Here is a 19,358-nt window from a genome sequence, read left to right as displayed (position 1 = left end):
GCTTCTAGCCGTTAGCTTCTAGCCGTTAGCTTCTAGCCGCCAGCTCAGCATCAACATTGAGAGCTGAGGGGTCTCTGCAACATTCATATTTTAAGGATTCACGTTTTATTTTCAGGAATAATTTGCAGCGCAACATGAATATAGTCAAAGATAAACTACTAAAGATCCATAAGCAACGACGGGAGGATGAGAGCTCAGAAACGATGTTCAAATCAAAGAGGATTACTCCACGGATTATTATATAAAATGTAATTAACAGAGAGGGCAAAGGTAGCTCCAATAAGAACTCCACCTAAACGGGAAGGACGGTTTAAAGGTCTTCCTGCAGAGCAGCGACGTGTTTTTGTGATCTCGGAATCATTTGATTGAAAACATTGTTGAGTTGAGTAGATTTTCTAGGAGAATTGAGAACTTTTTGTTCTGCCTTAGCAGGATTAGTAGACAATACTTAAAAACAAAGACAGAGAACACTGCATCTAACATAATAAAAGATAATTCTGTCATAAAAATGAATGTTCACACATTTACATTTTTGGAACTGTGTTATGACAGGTCCTTATGCGCTGCATGCGCACCATCTGGACACAAATAATCAATCAATCAATGCTCCAAGGCGGGGATTGACTTAATCCCATTGATTCACATGCATTACTAATTACATTTATATAAGTATAATTATAATGAAATGTCTTGACCCCTTACATCAAGCCGTGACCCAATCAGCCGATAAGTCACTGTGCATTAGATATATATTTCATATATGAATTGTCTTGATGTACTTATTACAATAGGGATTGGCCTACATATTTAAAAAGAGCTCATATGAAATCTGTCCTCGACTCTCTGGCTATAAAGAACAGGATGATGCTCAGTTGAAAGGAGCCTCATGTGTGTTTAAATACATGAGATGTGTTTAAATACATGAGGTGTGTTTAAATACATGAGGTGTGTTTAAATACATGAGGTGTGTTTAAATACATGAGGTGTGTGTACAGTAGTGATGATCCATCCTGAAGGTTCACTCTGAGGAGAAGTGAGTCCCTTCAATACACTCCCTAATTATCACTGAGTTATCACCAACGCTTTATTGACGTGATGGTAGGCACACACACGCACACACACACACACACACACACACACACACACACACACACACACACACACACACACACACACACACACCCTCGCCGCCTCGTCCCCCAGCGCGTTAAAAGGCGCGTGAGTGACAGAAGCTCCACCGGTGGCCGCGCAGCAAAGGGAGCGCTCCTCTCTGGACCCGGCGCTCTGCGGAGGGGCGGATCTAACGCGACACCGGTTCCTGCTGCCTAAACCCTCACTCGGTCCCCCAGAAGCTGCTTTGGACCGGACAGCCCACCGTGCACTACTTCTCCCAGAAAGCTGCCACGTGCGCGCGCGGTGCGCCAGAGGAACCTCCCGCGCGCATCCGCTGCCCCAGATGGGTTAGCGGGGTCCGCGGCACCGAGACCGGATGCTTCCGTCCTGCGGCGCAGACTTCGGGCAGGCGCAACCTCCGCGGCTCGGCCCGGGATGATCGTTTGCAACGTGAGCCTGAGCTGCGCGCACTGTCCCGCGGGGGGAGCCGGCGGCACCGCGGCGACCGCGACGGACGCGTACGCGGCGGCGTCCGGTTCTCTCCCGCCTCCGTCGCTGAGCGCGCGGGGTCACGTGGTGGTGGCGGTGTGCCTCGGCTTCATCGGCACCTTCGGCTTCCTCAGCAACTTCGTGGTGCTCGCGCTGTTCTGCCGGTACCGCGCGCTGCGCACGCCCATGAACCTGCTGCTGGTGAGCATCTCCGCCAGCGACCTGCTGGTCAGCATGCTGGGCACCCCGTTCAGCTTCGCGGCCAGCACCCAGGGGCGCTGGCTGATCGGACGGGCCGGCTGCGTGTGGTACGGGTTCGTGAACGCGTGTTTGGGTAAGCAGCTGTTTTGCATTGTCTTTGGCACGCGTCACCCTCAAAGGAACACTCTGACGTCACTTTTTGACGACTTACATCTTCACATCTTATGTTTCTCTTCTGTCAGAAAGTGCCTGCTTGCATTTTTGGACACTGCCTTCTTCTTTTTTTAAAGTGTTTTGTCGAAAGTGTGACAAGCTGCTCCTCCAGACGGCTTTCTGTTTCCATGTGAGCGTTACGCACTTTCATCCAAAACGGTTTCAAAGGAGCCAGAAGTCACAGCAGTTTAGGATTTCCCATTAAAACCATCTGAACCCCCAAAATGGCGCTCTGCCCTTCATCCAAGGTCTTCATCGATCTCTCAACCCCTACGAGTCCATATAGTGTTCATTAATATAGTTACGATAAGAAAAAACTACTTTTTTTCTGTTGAGAAATATATATTTATTTTTCCTTTTCTGTGTACTATCATAAACGAATATACCACTAACACATATATGAATATATATCTATGTTCACAAGGGTTTTCTGTATATTAAAGCTTTTTAAATTATTCAAATAGTCCTTGGGTTTGAGGAGATATTCAGTATTTATTTGGATGCAAACCACTCGCAATGTTCGCCATTAACTTGCTGGGGTAAAAAAGGTAAATATGGATTTAAACATGAACATTGACAACATTCTGGATGTGGAGGCTAAGCAGTAATTTAAATATGTTCCAGTGGAGTGTCTCGGCTCTGACATGTTCTTGCTGAAGCCGCATGATGAATACTATACAGTGTGATTTAAATCCTCTTAACCAATTTCATTCTGCGGTTTATTTCAATTACAGTCCTGTTAGGTTGTGATGGTTATGCGCTGCTCACTGATGATTATGCTCAGCTGCTGAGCTTCAACACACAACTTCCTGCAGACATGAATATGCGGATACCGTCAAGTCATAATTCAAATTTAGTCCCAGAGCTTTAAGAAGATACACATTTCTGATAGTATTATAGTTCTGCTCTTGTTCGGCTCTCATCTTGAACCTTAGAGGTCAGGTCTGGTTTTAAAAAGGTAAAGGATTGTTGACAGAGCTCTTCACCAGCGATGGGACTCAAACCTGTGACCCTGAATGCTGCCATGTCTCAAGTAATGTCAGCCCTCTGCTCAGAAACTAGGATCCTCATGTTCTAGCAGTGGAGTGGAGACAGCCAGGAGAGGTGATGGGGTCCTGAGACGGTCCTCTAACAAGTGAACAATCCATCTGTTCTGAACTCAAAGTGCAGACCTCCTTCTTCTTCACTCCCCTCCTCCTCCTCATCCTTCTCCTCTTCCTCATATCTTGGTTACTGTTGCTGCTCTCTTCTGGGTATACTGTGAGGTGCAGTACGGTGTTGTTGCTCTCCAATCAGTTGTTTCCTCTCTGGAGTCTGGACGTGCACTAAGGTGCGTTTAAGTGTCGTCGTTGCTCTTAAATCTGTTGTTTTCTCTGTGGAGTCTGGGCGTGCAGTCAGGTGCTGTTGCTCTGAAACAAGTTATTTGTTGTTTTAACTCTTAAGTAAGTTGTTTCCTCTTCGGGGTTTGGACTTGAAGTTAGTTGAGGTAAAGTGTTTTCTCTTGGGAGTCTGGACTTGGAGTACTCTGCCTTCTGTCCATTGTTGACCTGGACTCTTGTCTTCTATCTCTTTCCCATCAAATTAAATGATGGTGACTCAATTCCTTAATAACTCTACAACTACTGACAGGGCTTTTTAACACGGTCCCGAATGCCTCAGGCACACATTTAACAAAGTGACATCCACTCAGTAATGAGACATGCTGGATTTATATCTAATTTGCTGTTTATCCTGACCTGACCCCACCCCACATCATGTGTGACTCAAGGGAAGTCATTGTTGGAAACTGTTTGGAAAATGGCCGACAGATGAACCACCTGCCAATCAAACTCTTACCGAAGCCAGTCAGGAGAAGAGCAAGCACTCTTCCATGGACCAAAGATCCTCTTCCAATGAACACATGCTCTCCACTTCTGATGGAACTGTTGCACACCTCACCTCTTTAGGAGCCGCCAGTGTTATCGCCTCTCTGTGGCGTCCTGCATACACGTAAACCACGTCTGATTAACAAATTATTACAATAACATCAACACTGTATGGGAGATGATCAGAGGCTCACTGTTGAAAAAACTGTAGCACTTTATAATAACTACACTATTTAGCATTAGTAAAGCATGAGTGAAGACTGAATTCATCATTTATAAAGCATTGATCAAACACGTTTATAAAGAACATGTTTACATAGTCCCATTAGTGCATATCTAAATCATTATATGTATAAATACATTAATGAATAATTGACATTTAAATGTTTTTTTTTTATCATTTACAAATTCTTAGGAAATTATCTTATTAATCATCTATAAGTCCTTAATACTTAATTTACACATGGGGAATCCATCATTTCTAAAGTATGAAAACCCAATCATGATACGCATATCTATATATATATATATATATATATATATATATATATATATATATATATATATATATATATATGTATATATACATATATATATATATATATGTGTATATATATACACATATGTATATATATATGTGTATATATATATATATATATATATATATATATATATATATATATATATATATATATATATATATATATATATATATATATATATATATATAATACCCAAGCTTATTAATCAAGAATGAAACTAATGAGTTACTAGTGAGTATTCATGTTGGAACAATGCTTTATAAATGATGAATTAAGTGTTTACTCATGCTTTACTAATGCTAAATAGTGTTGATAAAAATCTAGTGATAAATAAACCTGAGTGAGATGCTTTAAAGTGAACGTTCTGGTCCGGGCTGATCATCGGCTCTCCGGAGTGGAGAGATTGTGGAAAACCAGATGAAATGCAGCCCGTTTTGAAAATGAAAAATTCAAGTTAATTCACATTGTCCTCTCTCTGATGGAAAGACTGAAAGCAACGGTCCAAACAGTGAACATGTGTAAGTATAAGTCAAGAAGAAGTCATAGAAATATTAAGACCGTCAACAGGAAAATACTTTTCGTGGAAATGACGAGAACAGAAAGTTACACTTGAACCTTTCACCGTTCAGAAGGTTTGAACTCTGCAGAGTTCAAAATGAATTGTGTTTTTTTTTTTTTTACTGAAAAAACAAAGCCTGAGGAGTATCTTTAGCTTGAATTGCTCTGCCTCTTTAGAGTGCATGTTTAGCCACAGTGCCTTTGTGTGCGTCGAGGCTCACGAGGTAGAGCGGCAGACCACCAACTGGCGGTTCGTGCCCCTGCTCCTCCAGTCGGCTTGTCGAAGGTCCTTGGGCAACACACTGAACCCCAATTGCTCCCGAAGGCTGGGCCATCTGTGTATGAGTGTATGTAAGTGTGTGTGTGAATGAGCATTTAGATTAGATCCTGATGAGCAGGTGGCCCCTGTATGGCAGTCTCTGCATACATCCAGTGAATGAATAGGTGAACGTTAGACATCGAGTGTAAAGCACTTAGCGAGCTTCATGAATGCAAGTCCATTTTCCACAATAAGTGACTTCCTTAGAGTTCCTTTTATTGAAATATTTGTTGGACTACCTATTCAGGGTTTCGGCAGAGTTCACCTAGTTTATTTTAAGACCTTTTCAATGCCACCATTGTCAAACGACAGGCTTGGTTCAGGCGGTGTTCAGCAGGGGAGGACAACCGAGTTTCAAGGCCCCTTCGTATTCCTTGCAGAGCTCCTCAGGTGTCCATGAGATTCACCCTGAGATGCTGAAGGCGCTGGACATTGTTGGGATTCTTCAGTGTGGCGTGGTAACTGGCGATGTTAACTACCGATTTTCGACCGAAAGTCGCCAGTTAACATCGCCAGTTAACACGGCCGCCTGTTAATCCGTAACACCATCAGCCCGACGCAGTTCCTGGAGAAGTCGGTGAAATCCACAGAGCTGTGTGCGCCTACGGATAATATTATGAACCCAGACAGGAGGGCGTTTGATGTTCCAATGTTTTTTTGGATTTCCACAACAAGTATAAAGCAGAAATAGTGGTTATTTTCATGGGGGATGGCGGAAATGATAACAGTTTGCACTGAGATAAGCCCCGCCCCCTCTCCAGCACGTCCAGCTCGAATGGTGCGACTATGTAGACTGTGATGACACGACTATGTAGACTGTGATAATGACACGACTATGTAGACTGTGATAATGACACGACTATGTAGACTGTAATACAAACAGTAATCCAACCAGTTCAGTTTGTTAGGTGCAACATTTATCACAGTGTTGGTCAGTTTGTCCCATTTGTCCCATTTTGCGGCAATAAAAATGCTAGAAGTGAGATGAACAGACTGAAAACTTTATATTATTAGATAAAATATGTTGACAAAGTTTTCCTATGGGGAACATTTGCGGTTTGAAAAAGGTATTAAATCGCAATATATCGCAATACTCAATATATCGCAATACTCAATGTATCGTAGTATTGTGATAATACCGTCGTATTGTGTGAGAGGGCTTATGGGACTGTCCCTTGTGGAGTCCTATGGGGGGTATTGAAGGAATACGGGGTACCGGGGCTGCTGCTATAAGCTGTCTGGCCATGAGCTTTGGGTATTGACCGAAATAATAAGATTGCGGATACAAGCAGCCGAATTAATCTTTCCTCTGAGAGTGGCTGGGCTCAGAACGCGCTGGAGGAATTATAACTCTTGTCTGGCCTGGGAATGCCACGGGGTTCCCCGGTAAGCGCCGGAGTGAGGGATGTCTGGAATATCCAATATATAGGTGGAAGATAACGGATGGAGGATTGACAAAACAAAAGTATTATGAAAAACTACTACACTGAAAAAAGTGAAACAACTGTGTCATTCATGTAAAGTGCATATTTAATTTGGTCTCATCGAAAATCATGGTTTCCGGTTTAAACAAGTTGTTTTCACTTTCCCTAAAAGCAAATATAACTTCCCATAGACAAAATTAAAAGCAATACTTTAGGTAAAAGTCTATTTTCACTTTAGACCAGAGGTTTACGTGTCACGTGACCACCACGTGACCATATGAAGTCGCATATGGTCTGTGTTCTGATGTCCGCCATTACCTCACTTCGCCTGAACTTCGCCTGAAGTGAAAACCGTCAAGGCAACTCAAAAACAAGGTAATAATTCTAAATTGTGTTGTTTTAAACGGAACATGTGTTTTCCATGTATATTCATTATTAATGGCAGAATGTACAACTGTCTATATTTTGTGCGTGTTCGATAGAGTAACGTAACGTTGGCTGATGTAACGTAACATTAGCTAACGTAAGTTAACGTTAGCCAACGCTAGCTCGCTCGTTACAAAAATCATAGTTTAGGAGCTGTTTGCCTGCTACTGGGCATCCACAGCCCACATGGTTACAGAGCCACAGCAATCGCTATGCTCTCCTGTGTTTTCCAAGCATATTGATTGTTAGTGGCAGAATGTACAACTGTTTCGCACGTGTTCGCTAACGGTGCTGTTAGCTAACGGTACCTTTTAGCTAACGTACCGTGAGCTTTTATAGGGAACATGTGTTTGCCATGCATAGGTATTGTTAGTGGCGTAATGGACAACTGTCTATATATTTCGCACGTGTTCGCTAACGTAACGTAATGTTGGCTAACGTTACGTTAGCTATCGCTAGCTCGCTAGTAACCACATGGCTTCTGTTCAGTAGGTAACTGTACTTTCGCAGGTGGGGACAACTTAATTTCTTTTCAATACCACACATTATACACCAAAATAAAGCTTGGAGCCTGTGGTTTTTAGTTAATAATTAAAATAACGACATGTTACCTTGTATTTAAGCCAGTAACCCTATCTTTATCCATTGGGGTAGTGGGGGTAGAACCTTGGAATATGAAAAGTACACTGAGGATATGAAGATATGTTCCATAAAGTATTATATGCCAATATTAAATGGATACTTTTAAGCCACACATTTAATTGCCAATGAATATTGGGTCAGAAAAATACAATAATTGCCTGATTTAAGGCAACTCCAGGTATAAACCTTGCCCACTTCTGTTATCTAGATACAAATACAGAGACAGGATTTTGTTTGATTGAACAGATGCAGATAATTATGTCTCAGTACAACTCTATTAGTACTACATAATGAGGAACAAAATTCATATTTCATTCTTTCAGCTGTCAGTATTTTGCAGTATAGTACAATACCTTCAGTATGTCTAAAGCCTTATTAATACATGTGTCTGTAGTGACAATTATGGATAGTGCCAACTGTCACAAAAGTTATTTCTCTTTCCTTTAGGTTTACAGGTCTACTGCTGTGTCCCGCAACAGTCCGAAATTGTAACCATATTGCTGATTTCGGTAAGTCCCAATATGACAACTGTGAACATTTTCATGTATTTTTAAATGGGAACGATAAACCCAAAATATAATTGCAGCACTTCAGAGAATACCTTGAATTTACCATAAATGTATACTTATGAATGTAGTCTGTAATTTCAAACATTTAAATTGTAATGTAGTGGACATTACATTTTAATGGCAGGTTCATTTTACATTTCTATTTTTGCAATATTTATTTATTAGGGTCTTGCAAAAAGTGCAACATTGCTATTGACCATCCGACCGCATGTCAAGTGAGTGTGGCACATTTCATTTTTATTTGATTTATTTTTTTCATTATCGAGAGTTGGAAAAAAAATCAAAGTCTGAATCTCATTTCCCTTCTGTGTTTTGCATTTAACAATAATTAGGTATTTAATTACTATTAAAACGGTCATCTTTGTCATTTAAAAGCCAACAATGTACCTAATACTAGTACCTAAAATAATTTATTTACATAGCACTTAAATCTGGATCTTCTGAGTAATATCAAATAAAAATAGTAATTCAGCATTTTCCCTATTGAGTCGATAATCAGGGAAAATTCCTTAATCGCAACAGCCCTAAATCACTATTGCTGTAACTCCAAGTGCCCATTTTATGCATTGTATAGTGTTGCGTCTACCGTGAATTGTTCAAATTGGACAGCATCATTTTGCATTTTTATAATTTTGTGTTTGTGCTTTCACCTAGAGCCTTGAGGTGAATCTAAAAAGAGTGTGTCTGCTTAAGTGCCTGATTGTGTACCTTGGGGAAGATGGGGACAACCTTATCAAGGACTATCTGGTAAGTAGTTTTGCTTTAATTACATACGCTTCAAACAAAAGAAAACATTAAATTAGGGCTGGGCGGTATACCGGTTTTAATTTCCCGTATGATATGAATTTTTCATAGCTGTAACAACTGCTGTCGCTCTTAACAGGCAGCAAAATATATTGTTCACCGCAGAGGACACAGTGGTCGGAGCTGTGGTACATCAGAAACTGGTTTCATCAGAATAACTTTTTTAATAAGTGTTTTGTCTTTTATCAGGTTGTTCAGAAGGATGAAGCTTGGTCCCAGCTTCAGGAATGCAAAATGGCAGTGTTTGTCTTCAGGGAGGAGGAGGATTGCCTCCAGCCGCCACACGACATTGGAGTTGTGATCGATGGTGTAGAGGTCCTTAATGGTTTGCAATCAGTAGCGAATGCATGTTCCATGTTGCTTGGGCTCATTTATGCTCTAAACTTGAGCTATCCAAGTGAACTCAAACACACTTTTGATGCTCTGCAAAAAATCTTCATGGATATAGAAGCCAAAAAGATGACCCGGCGAGTGTGCACTCTGAGTCTTAAACTCTAACTATTGTTGTGCATGTTTAACCCTTTGTTATGCACAAAGGGTTTATCCCTTGTTAGCACTTTATAATAAGTGCACACTATGTATGTAATAGAAAATATATATATATTTATTTTTTTCAAATTGAAAAATAAAGTTGTTCTAATGTAAAACAAACAAACATGGTTCATGGTCTTTATAATTACTTATTTTACTTGGTGTGAATGTAATTTTTTTACTTTATATTTAATCAACATTTTAGGTTTCAACCAAATCAAATATATCATTTGAGAGAAACTAATAAATTTACGTGTAACAAAATTAGAGTGTTTTAAATACTTTTGTGTAAAGTAAAATCTTTGCTTTCATGTAATAGAAAATATGAGGTTTTTCCAAATTAAAAAAATAAGTTGTACCAAAGTAAAATAATTGTCTTTATACTAAATACAACTTTTAATTTGTATGAATATAATTTTTTTACTTCATATTTAATCAAAATTTCCAGTTTCAACCAAATCAAAAATATAATTTGAGAAAAACTAATAAATTTACTTGTAACAAATTAGAGTAATTTTTTTAGGTTAGTCCAAAGTATCATTTTTTTCAGTGTAGGGACAGTTATTTGTTATTTTATCTTGTTTTCTTTAGTACTTCTTTACCAGCTAATACCTTCTGGTAATAAAATTCATTCAGTAAAGAAAGAAGAAAAAAGAAGAAAGCCTGAGAAGCTTTTAAATAGTATTGGCTTTCAGCCAGACATCGGATCCCAGCCCCCAAAACACAGAAATGGTTCTACCCAGGTTGGTCAGACTAACAGATTAGATTAGATACGATTTTCCTTTATTAGTCCCGCAGTGGGGAAATTTGCAGGAAAACAGAACCGGGATGGAATCCAGTTTGTTTGTTAATTCACTAACGAGACCCTTTCCGCCCTGCTGCCATTAACCGGACAACATTAGAGCGACTGTACTGAGCAGCCGGGGTCTGCGAGGAAGCTCATACTCGACCCTCATCAGCTCACCATCCTCTCCACAGACGATGTGGTCAAAACTGTGCAAGTTTTATGTCTTTTTGGAATTTGGGCACTTTTTAAACTAGCATAAAAAATGAAGCAGGGAGCATTTACTCAATCCTCTTGGAAGTGTATTAGATATATAGGTAGGTAGGTAGGTCAATAGATAGATAGATAGATAGGTAGATAGATAGATAGATAGATAGATAGATAGATAGATAGATAGATAGATAGATAGATAGATAGATAGATAGATAGATAGATAGATAGATAGATAGATAGATAGATAGATAGATAGATAGATAGATAGATAGATAGATAGATAGATAGATAGATAGATAGATAGATAGATAGATAGATAGATAGATAGATACTTTATTAATCCTGCAATGAAGAAGATACTCAGTCACACTTTGGATGAAATCATTTTGAAAAGAAGGCTGCATTGCTTTGTATTGATCAGTACATCGTCAGAAGTGTTTCTTCTTCTTCAATGTGACTCATATTGTTTTTCTCTATTACATAATTGCAGAATGCTGAAATTCCCCTAACCAACGGTCCAAAACACAAAGATACTCAAAGTGATGTTTTTCCCACCCGTCACTTGTTTTGTGTGCACACGTGAGAAAAAGCATAAAAAAGAAATTAGAAACATGAAAGTATCATCTCTCCAGGACTAATCTAACTAGGGAAACCAGGTTTCACCGATCACCGCTCTCCATATTATATATATTGATATCAGATTACTGTGTAAAACTCTCTCTTCGTGTGCTGGAGCTTTTGCTGAGTGTGCAGCAACGCTTTGTGAGAAAAGGTCTGATTTGGCACAAGTGTTCAAGAAAGAAGCAGAGAGAGAGACAGAGGTGAGGACGAGAGTAACAGAGGGAGGAAGAGGGTAATACAGATTTAGAGAGACAAAGAGAGGGAGACGTGAAAAGTGGGAGACAAAGAAAGATGATTAGCTCCCGTGCTGACTCAGGCGTAGGACATCGGGTCATTCGTTTCACCATTAATCTGTTCGGCTCCTTTCTGAGGCTGCGTGAAAAAGAATCAGGCCTCAGGTGAAAAACCTATTCAAATGGGTGGGGGATCGAAGTGGGCCATGTTTAAATCAAAGCCAATGTTAGGCACTGATACGTTTGCCCCTGAATCCCCACCAGGTGCAGCGGAGAGAGAAATAGAGAGAGAGAGAGAGAGAGAGAGAGAGAGAGAGAGAGAGAGAGAGAGAGAGAGAGAGAGAGAGAGAGAGAGAGAGAGAGAGAGAGAGAGACTGTACAGTCATTACAGGAAACTAATGGCGAAATGGTCGCCTCTGTTGCTGAGGTAGCAGAGGCCGGTCATATTAATACAATCCACCATAACTTTTAGGATTGATTTGACTTGCAGAAATCAGTTGAACCTCTTATTGCAGCTATTTAAAACACAAAAAAGAGAATCTGATAAACTCCTTGTATGCGGCACCGAGCCACATGGCAACTCGCTCGTGAACAGAGTTGAGCCTTCAGCATCTAAAGAGACACTATTTCCCTCATTTGAAGTTGCTGGAGACCATAAAAGAGCAAAGTTAATATTAACCAGGTGACCAGAAAATGCTAATGTTGCTCCGTATCTGATGGATGTGCGATAGAATATGTGATATGATGATAATATTCATCATATCAGTTGCTTGATGTTCAGCTTGATCTGCTGCCACCCAAGTGGCCAGAAATATGTATATGTATATACATGTATATGTATGCATGAATAAGTACACTCATTGCCTCTCCAGGGTTATGCATTTTCTTGAGAGCACACTGTGCCTGATTAAATCCCCTGGTTCCCAACCTTCATAGTGATTTAAATCATTAACAATTGAACAGTTATCAAGAACATGTTTGTTAAAAATTACATCATAATTTTGACAAAACAGAGCAATATAATGTCAATTTACCATGTCCTACGCACTGTAGCTCGTAGCTTTTCGTTTTGAGAGCAACGGGGTTTTTTTCAGAGCAAAGATTTTTTTTTGCAGCCAAAAATTCTAGTTTCATAAGCAAAACTAACCAATAATCTATTCTGAGTTCATATATTTTTTACTTACAAACGAGAAATTTGCACTCCAAACATTTTTTTTGTTTGCATAATAAAGACACAAATATACCTTCATATTATCTCCTGTCCCTTTTGAAAACCAACCTGTCCTTCTGTCTATATGTTACTGGTTAAGAGTAAATGAAGATGACACACAGCAAAAATTAAAAGGTTTCAGGTCCGCCTAGAAAAGAAGCACTTTCAGGATGATTATTTCTTGGAAATGATGCAGCTGTAAGGTCCAACTCTAACCCAAATCATAACTCAATATGTGAACATTCTCTAACCCAAATCATAGCTCAATATGTGAACATTCTCTAACCCAAATCATAGCTCAATATGTGAACATTCTCTAACCCAAATCATAGCTCAATATGTGAACATTCTCTAACCCAAATCATACACAATATGTGAACATTCACTAACCCAAATCATAGCTCAATATGTGAACATTCTCTAACCCAAATCATAGCTCAATATGTGAACATTCTCTAACCCAAATCATACACAATATGTGAACATTCACTAACCCAAATCATAGCACAATATGTGAACATTCACTAACCCAAATCATACACAATATGTGAACATTCTCTCTGCACAGGTTGACTTTGATAAAATGAAGCAGAACAAAGTTAGAGAGGGTTTAACCCGTTAAGCCCCGTTAAGCACCAAGGCATTTTTTAGGATTTAGCTCGAAATAGCATACCCAAACTAAAAAGGGTGTATCTCTGCAACCACAAGGGCTATTTGAATAATGTTGGTGTTATAATAAAGGCAACCCTTGTGAGCTTTTGGTCAGATGTGTAAATATTAGTATATCTGTTGCTGGCTAAGAGTAAATAAAGATTGAAACACAGACAAAATAGAAGTCTCAGGTCCGTCTATAGAAAAAAGCACTTTCAGGATGATTATCTCCTTGAAATGATGCTTCACTAAGCCCTGAGGCTCTCCCAAATCATAGCACAATATGTGAACAGTCTCTCTGCAATGTTTTCACTTGAAAAAGTGAAGCAGAACAAAGTCAGATTAGGTAAAGTACAGAGAGAATTCAGGCGAGGTTTCCAAAATTTGCATTTCGGTACATTTGCGCATATTTTCGCGCATCTGTGACATTTGAATTTGTTCATGTAGCAAACCTTATATTTCACTTCCATATGACTTATGGTGTTAAATAGACTTGTATCAGTTGGGATTTACTGGGGGAAATGGGAAAAGTTTCAAAATTTGCTGACTCAGCGATTTATGTTGCTGTGTTCTTTGGTTCATATCTCGGTGATGCTTTGCAGCAGAGGGATTTGGTGAATAGATTTGGAATCTGTGTGGAATTGTCTTGCTTTTTCTGATAGCACCAAGCTACGGGCTGCTAGTTCTGGAAACATGCAGAGTGGGCTGACTTGTGACAAAATTATAATATTATATTATATATATCTAGGGGGGGATTGGTTTTGATTTGGTTAAGACCCCCTCCTGAAAAAAGCACAATCTGCTCTGATTGACTTGTGAGAAAAATATGCTTTGTATATATGTGTGCGCCGAGTGGAGTTCTTATCCAGGCAACCCACAGGTACCTGACTGGGTTTTCCTATTCGTCTCTCTTGAACATATGATATAACCCCGCTAAGACTCTGATATGTAGGATTTGAACATTTTCAGAATGTGGCGGCCCCTAGTGGTGATATAACAAAAATACAGGTAATCAACAATCCATTCTACAAATATATCCAACGAGAATCATTTGAAATATGCAATAATTTTATAAAACATTTTACACACAAGGACATTAATGGGCATTAATGGGCTTGTATATTTTGTTTCTCTCTTTTCTTATAACTCAGTTTAATAATTAAATTAAATAAACATGTGATTTAATCGTTTACTATTTTAATACAGTATGTTAATGAAGCATCTGTTGGACCCAAAGGGGTTCTTGGAGTCCACGTGTCTTATCTAACCAGAGAGCCTCAGTAATGAATACAGAGGGCTCTTACTGCCTCTTTACACACACACGCACACACACACACACACAAACACACACACACACACACAGAGTTGCGTTTTCATGACTTTTGGGGACATTACATTGACTCACATTCATTTCCTAGAGACTTATCTAAACCCGAACCAGCATGAACCTAATCTCAGCCAAACTTTCAAACCAAGTCTTTAAAAGGTCATGATTCACATTGTGGGGACTTACAGTTTGTCCCCATAAGGAAGGCAAGTCCCCACAATGTCACTGTGTAAACAGATGCAAGTCCCCACAAGTAAAACACGCCCACACACACAAAATCATTCCCATTTTTCTCAAGATTCTCGCTCGTGTGTGTGTGTGTGTGTGTGTGTGTGTGTGTGTGTGTGTGTGTGTGTGTGTGATTCATCCAATCAGAACCTTCATCAGCCTACGCATAGAGGTGCTGTGATTATTGGTAATCAAAGTCTCCGTCCCTGGGAGGCGGAGGTGAAGTGTCCCTGGACCAGCACTTTAGCACGGATGTGTTGATTAGCTCTGATTTAATTCAAACATTGAGGATGTCGTTGGCAAGAGAGTCACTTCACTCATAATTTAAATAATGTGTTAAGAGTATAGCAAATCATTTATTTCATAATAAATGTGGACTTTTTAGTTCAACCTTTCATTCAGCTATAACAGAAAAAGGAATTATCGACCATATTCACAATCTGACTGATTTATATATTTCACATACTCTGCATCCTTTTCTGTTCTGTGCCTCTGACATGGATGTTTTTTAGTGTATAACTTCTCTATCTTGTCTTTAGTCCGTTCTATTTTAACATGGTTTTCTCTTTTTATTTGCTTTGTTGAATGTGTGAGCCTCTGTGTTGTCGTGTTAGTACTTGACAATGTCTCCTGAATGAGCATACTATGTATTTTGATATTCTCACTCATTCATTGTCTGTGCACGCATTGATGTTAAACGTTTTTTTAACATCTGCCTCTCAGGACTACAGATGAAAAATAGCCTCTTGGCTAACTGGCGCATTTACAGAAATGTTTTTATTAACGTGCACCGTCCCCTTATCAAATAAACCATTTAAACAATCTATATAGCATTTAAGCCATTTTTGTTTATGGGTCCTGGGAGAATTTGCTGCTTTGCCTTTTCAACAGTCAATTGATTCTCTTTGGATTTCAAACTGTTGGAAACAGCTGACATGTTTGTTGTTCGCTCCCTCGGCTGTGACACAAATAAATAAATAAACTCACATGTAATCGTTGCATCCCCAAGTACGCCACTTTATTTTGTTACACCGCTACTGACCCCTTTCCCTCTACGTCCTCTTCCTCAGGCATCGTCTCCCTGATCTCCCTGGCCGTCCTGTCCTATGAGCGCTACTGTACCATGATGAAGCCCACCATAGCCGACGGCAGAGACTTCCGCCCGGCGCTGGGAGGGATCACCTTCTCCTGGCTCTACTCCGTGGCCTGGACCGTCCCGCCGCTGCTGGGCTGGAGCCGATACGGGCCGGAGGGTCCCGGCACCACCTGCTCGGTGGACTGGAGGACCCAGACGCCGAACAACGTCTCCTACATCGTCTGCCTGTTCACCTTCTGCCTGGTCCTGCCGTTCAGCGTCATCCTCTACTCCTACGGCAAGCTGCTGCAGGCCATCAGACAGGTGATTCTACCAATGTGAATGAGGGAGTTTGTTCCAAATGATGCTTTTGCTGGCAGCGTAACACCACGTTGTGGTTGTAAATCACAGAGCAGGCGTTCATGGTAGATTTGAGGAGAGATATGTGACCTCTAGCTGATGCAAACGGCCTCTAGCCAGTCGGAACGTTCAATCAGGAGAAAATAAGCCATTCATCGTCAGAACTCAGCAATCTCCAATCAGAGGTTTGACATCTCAACATAGTTTCCCATTAAAGCTGCCAACAACAGTTTATTCCTTTTTCGTGGACTGCTTTACAACGTTGCTGACACAGAGAGATTTCTGTGAAGTGTCTGAAGTCTGATGTAAACCTCCATGCAAGAGCAGGATCAGAAGAGGTTGATCCACTATCCGGATGACAGCAGTAATTTGTGCACTGATGTTGTTGCTAAACCGGTTGTGTTACGTGGAGGTTCAAAGAGTGGACCCAAGAGCCACAGCAACTGTTCAAAAATAATAATTTATTCTGCCAAAACACAAGACAAGGCTTCAAAATCACTTTAAACAAACAGAAATGAGGAACACGGACAGGAAACACCCAGTACGATCTGACACTGGGGCAGAAGACAGACAGGGTTTAAATACAAGAGGAAGGTAACGAGGCACAGGTGGAAAACAATGAGGGCAGCACAGGTGAAGGGAATACACAATCAGGGAACAGGGCAGACAAACAATCACGAACAATCACAGGGGCAGGAAGTGCAGGAACACGGAGGACACACAAGACAAGGACTTCACAATAAAACAGGAACCAGGAAACCCCCAAACCGTGACAGATTGAGTGTTGTGTGTTCCTGAAAGAGCGTCCTGCGCTTCTGAAAGCTTCATTTAAAAAACGTGCGTTACGGAAACACCGGTCGTGAAGGAAGAAAGTTTCGAAAATCCACTCAAGAGGCAGTTTGTGTGCGAGTACACATGCTTGTGTCCTTTAGGGGTTGATCTCTCTCTGTCTGTGTCTGTAGATGTCACACTCACACAGGCGTACAGCTCGGCCGATACAACCTGACACTTCTCAAGGAATTGTCCTATTTCAGTTTGAAGCTCAAAGAAGATAAACTCAGAGTAAAAAAAATATTTGCATGCTTGATTTTTGTTTCGTTTTAGTTTTAATAGAAATTAATTTGAATATTTATAGGTCAGAAATGCAATGTAACTGTACGTTTGCAGATATGCTCATGCAAACACGTTTTACAGGCCAGCATCTTTCTGGCATGTTTAGCTTTTGTTAACTTTAGGTTCATGTGTCCGTGCTGCTGGAAGTCTTTCAGAGCGTCCTCAAAGAGCAGGACCTTCTCCACCAAATGAAACTCCAGAAAACGGCCAATTCTCTTTGACTGGGAGGTTTTGCTTTTGACGAGTTTGCGTTGAAAACTAGTAGGTCAGAGGAAAGTCGAGGGAGAGTGAAGGCTGAGCATCACAGAGGTTTTGTCTTCAGGCGGTCGTTGATGACAAGATTACAGACGACCGGCGTGGTTAAATTTAGAGGCGCAGACCTTCACACCCCGCTAATGTCAGCTCATCACGAGAGGGAAGAACTCTTAATTTGGCTGTTTCCTTTTCTCTGTGTGCAGCAAATTATAGGCAGTGGTTTCAAACAGTTGATTATAATATCTTTAAACCCAATATCTTTCATTTCAACTGTTTTAGACGAAGAAAATAATCTGGTAACGAGTTTGAAAAAGCATTTCACCATCATGTTGGGAGATAAAAGTTGCAAAAAACTAATTTTTTAATGTCAGAATGTCCAAAATCCTGGATATGTATCTCTTTGTTTGTGTTTGTGAGAATGTACAAGTGTAGGTGTTCATCTGACAGTGCGGCTGCTTGCCTTTCCCGTCATCCGGATGATGAATTATTTCTTTCATGTAATCTATTTGTCCGCCACGTCGTATAGTTACCGAGCGTTTCTATGAATTAGGGCGGCCTCAGTGTTTGCCTGTGCGTCACATGTCCGCCCTTAACTTTGTGCGAGGCGGCTAAACGTGTTTGTTCCCGGCAGTGAACCACACTGTGCGTCTCTGGGAGCCCTGGGTGTTGATGTGTTGATGCTGTTTGCACTAGAATTTAATTTGCCACGCCATTTGCTGGTTCATGTGCCGTGCCTCCGTGGCTCTCTACGATGCCTGCAAGCACACTGCACTGTTTGTGTTGTTGCTTTTGGGGACCGTTTAATGTGTATTTGTATGAATTTATTTGACATGAAAAGTATTCCTGAACATTGTAAAATGGTGCTTACTATAAGGAAGTGGACAGATTACACGAATGGTTGTTGCAGTTTGACCTTTTTCCATTTTTAACGCACCTATTATGGTTTATGCACATCAAACAACGCATTTATTGTCTTCCAAAGATAAAATCATTAATCAGCTGTGAAAACACAACACTATTAATCATTTTAGGAGTGGCATCATTAAATCCGTCACTATCCCAACGACTGCATGGATTGCAATTACACTTTATATAAAGATTCATGGTCCTCAGAGACTTTGTCCTTCCCTGACTCTTTATCCAGAATTATAAAATCAGGTTTTAGTTTTCATTTATCCTGAGAAATATTTCAACATACAGGATGGATTCATACTAAATGTCGGTATATTTATGTTCCCCAGAGGATGAACCCTAACTATACTGATCCAGATTTTTCCTCTCTCGCCACCATGACGTGGACATTTGTGTTTATTACCAAATGCCTGGAGAACTAATGGCCTGAATTGTTTTTTTGTGTTTTCTGACAATTAGCAATTGATTAGTAAAAAATAGATTAGATTAGATATTCCTTTATTAGTCATTAGTGGGGAAACTTGCAGCACACACAAATCAAAACAAGTAATACAAATAATAAACGGTAGAAAACACTCAAATCTATAATACTGAAATTAATAATTTTTTCAGGCAAGATATGCTAGGTAAAACAAAATGTCATGCACTGTTACATTTTGAGATTTTGTTCTATTTTGCCT

At 40.2% G+C, this 19,358-nt stretch overlaps 1 protein-coding gene across 1 annotated transcript in view; it reads left to right on the top strand.

Moving 5' to 3' along the window:
* Nucleotides 1-1,548: 1,548 nt before the first annotated feature.
* Nucleotides 1,549-19,358, top strand: part of tmtopsb (teleost multiple tissue opsin b) — a gene marked incomplete at both ends in the record, with an annotated part of 32,641 nt that continues 14,831 nt past the window's right edge. The window contains 2 exons of the mRNA XM_079234191.1: nucleotides 1,549-1,936; nucleotides 16,034-16,362. Of these exons, the coding sequence (XP_079090317.1) occupies nucleotides 1,549-1,936; nucleotides 16,034-16,362 (717 nt within the window). The remainder of the gene's footprint in view (nucleotides 1,937-16,033; nucleotides 16,363-19,358) is intronic.

The sequence above is a fragment of the Taurulus bubalis genome, assembly GCF_910589615.1.
Source record: "Taurulus bubalis genome assembly, chromosome: 18".
NCBI classification, from domain to species: domain Eukaryota; kingdom Metazoa; phylum Chordata; class Actinopteri; order Perciformes; family Cottidae; genus Taurulus; species Taurulus bubalis.
This window is presented reverse-complemented; position numbering and strand designations above follow the sequence as displayed.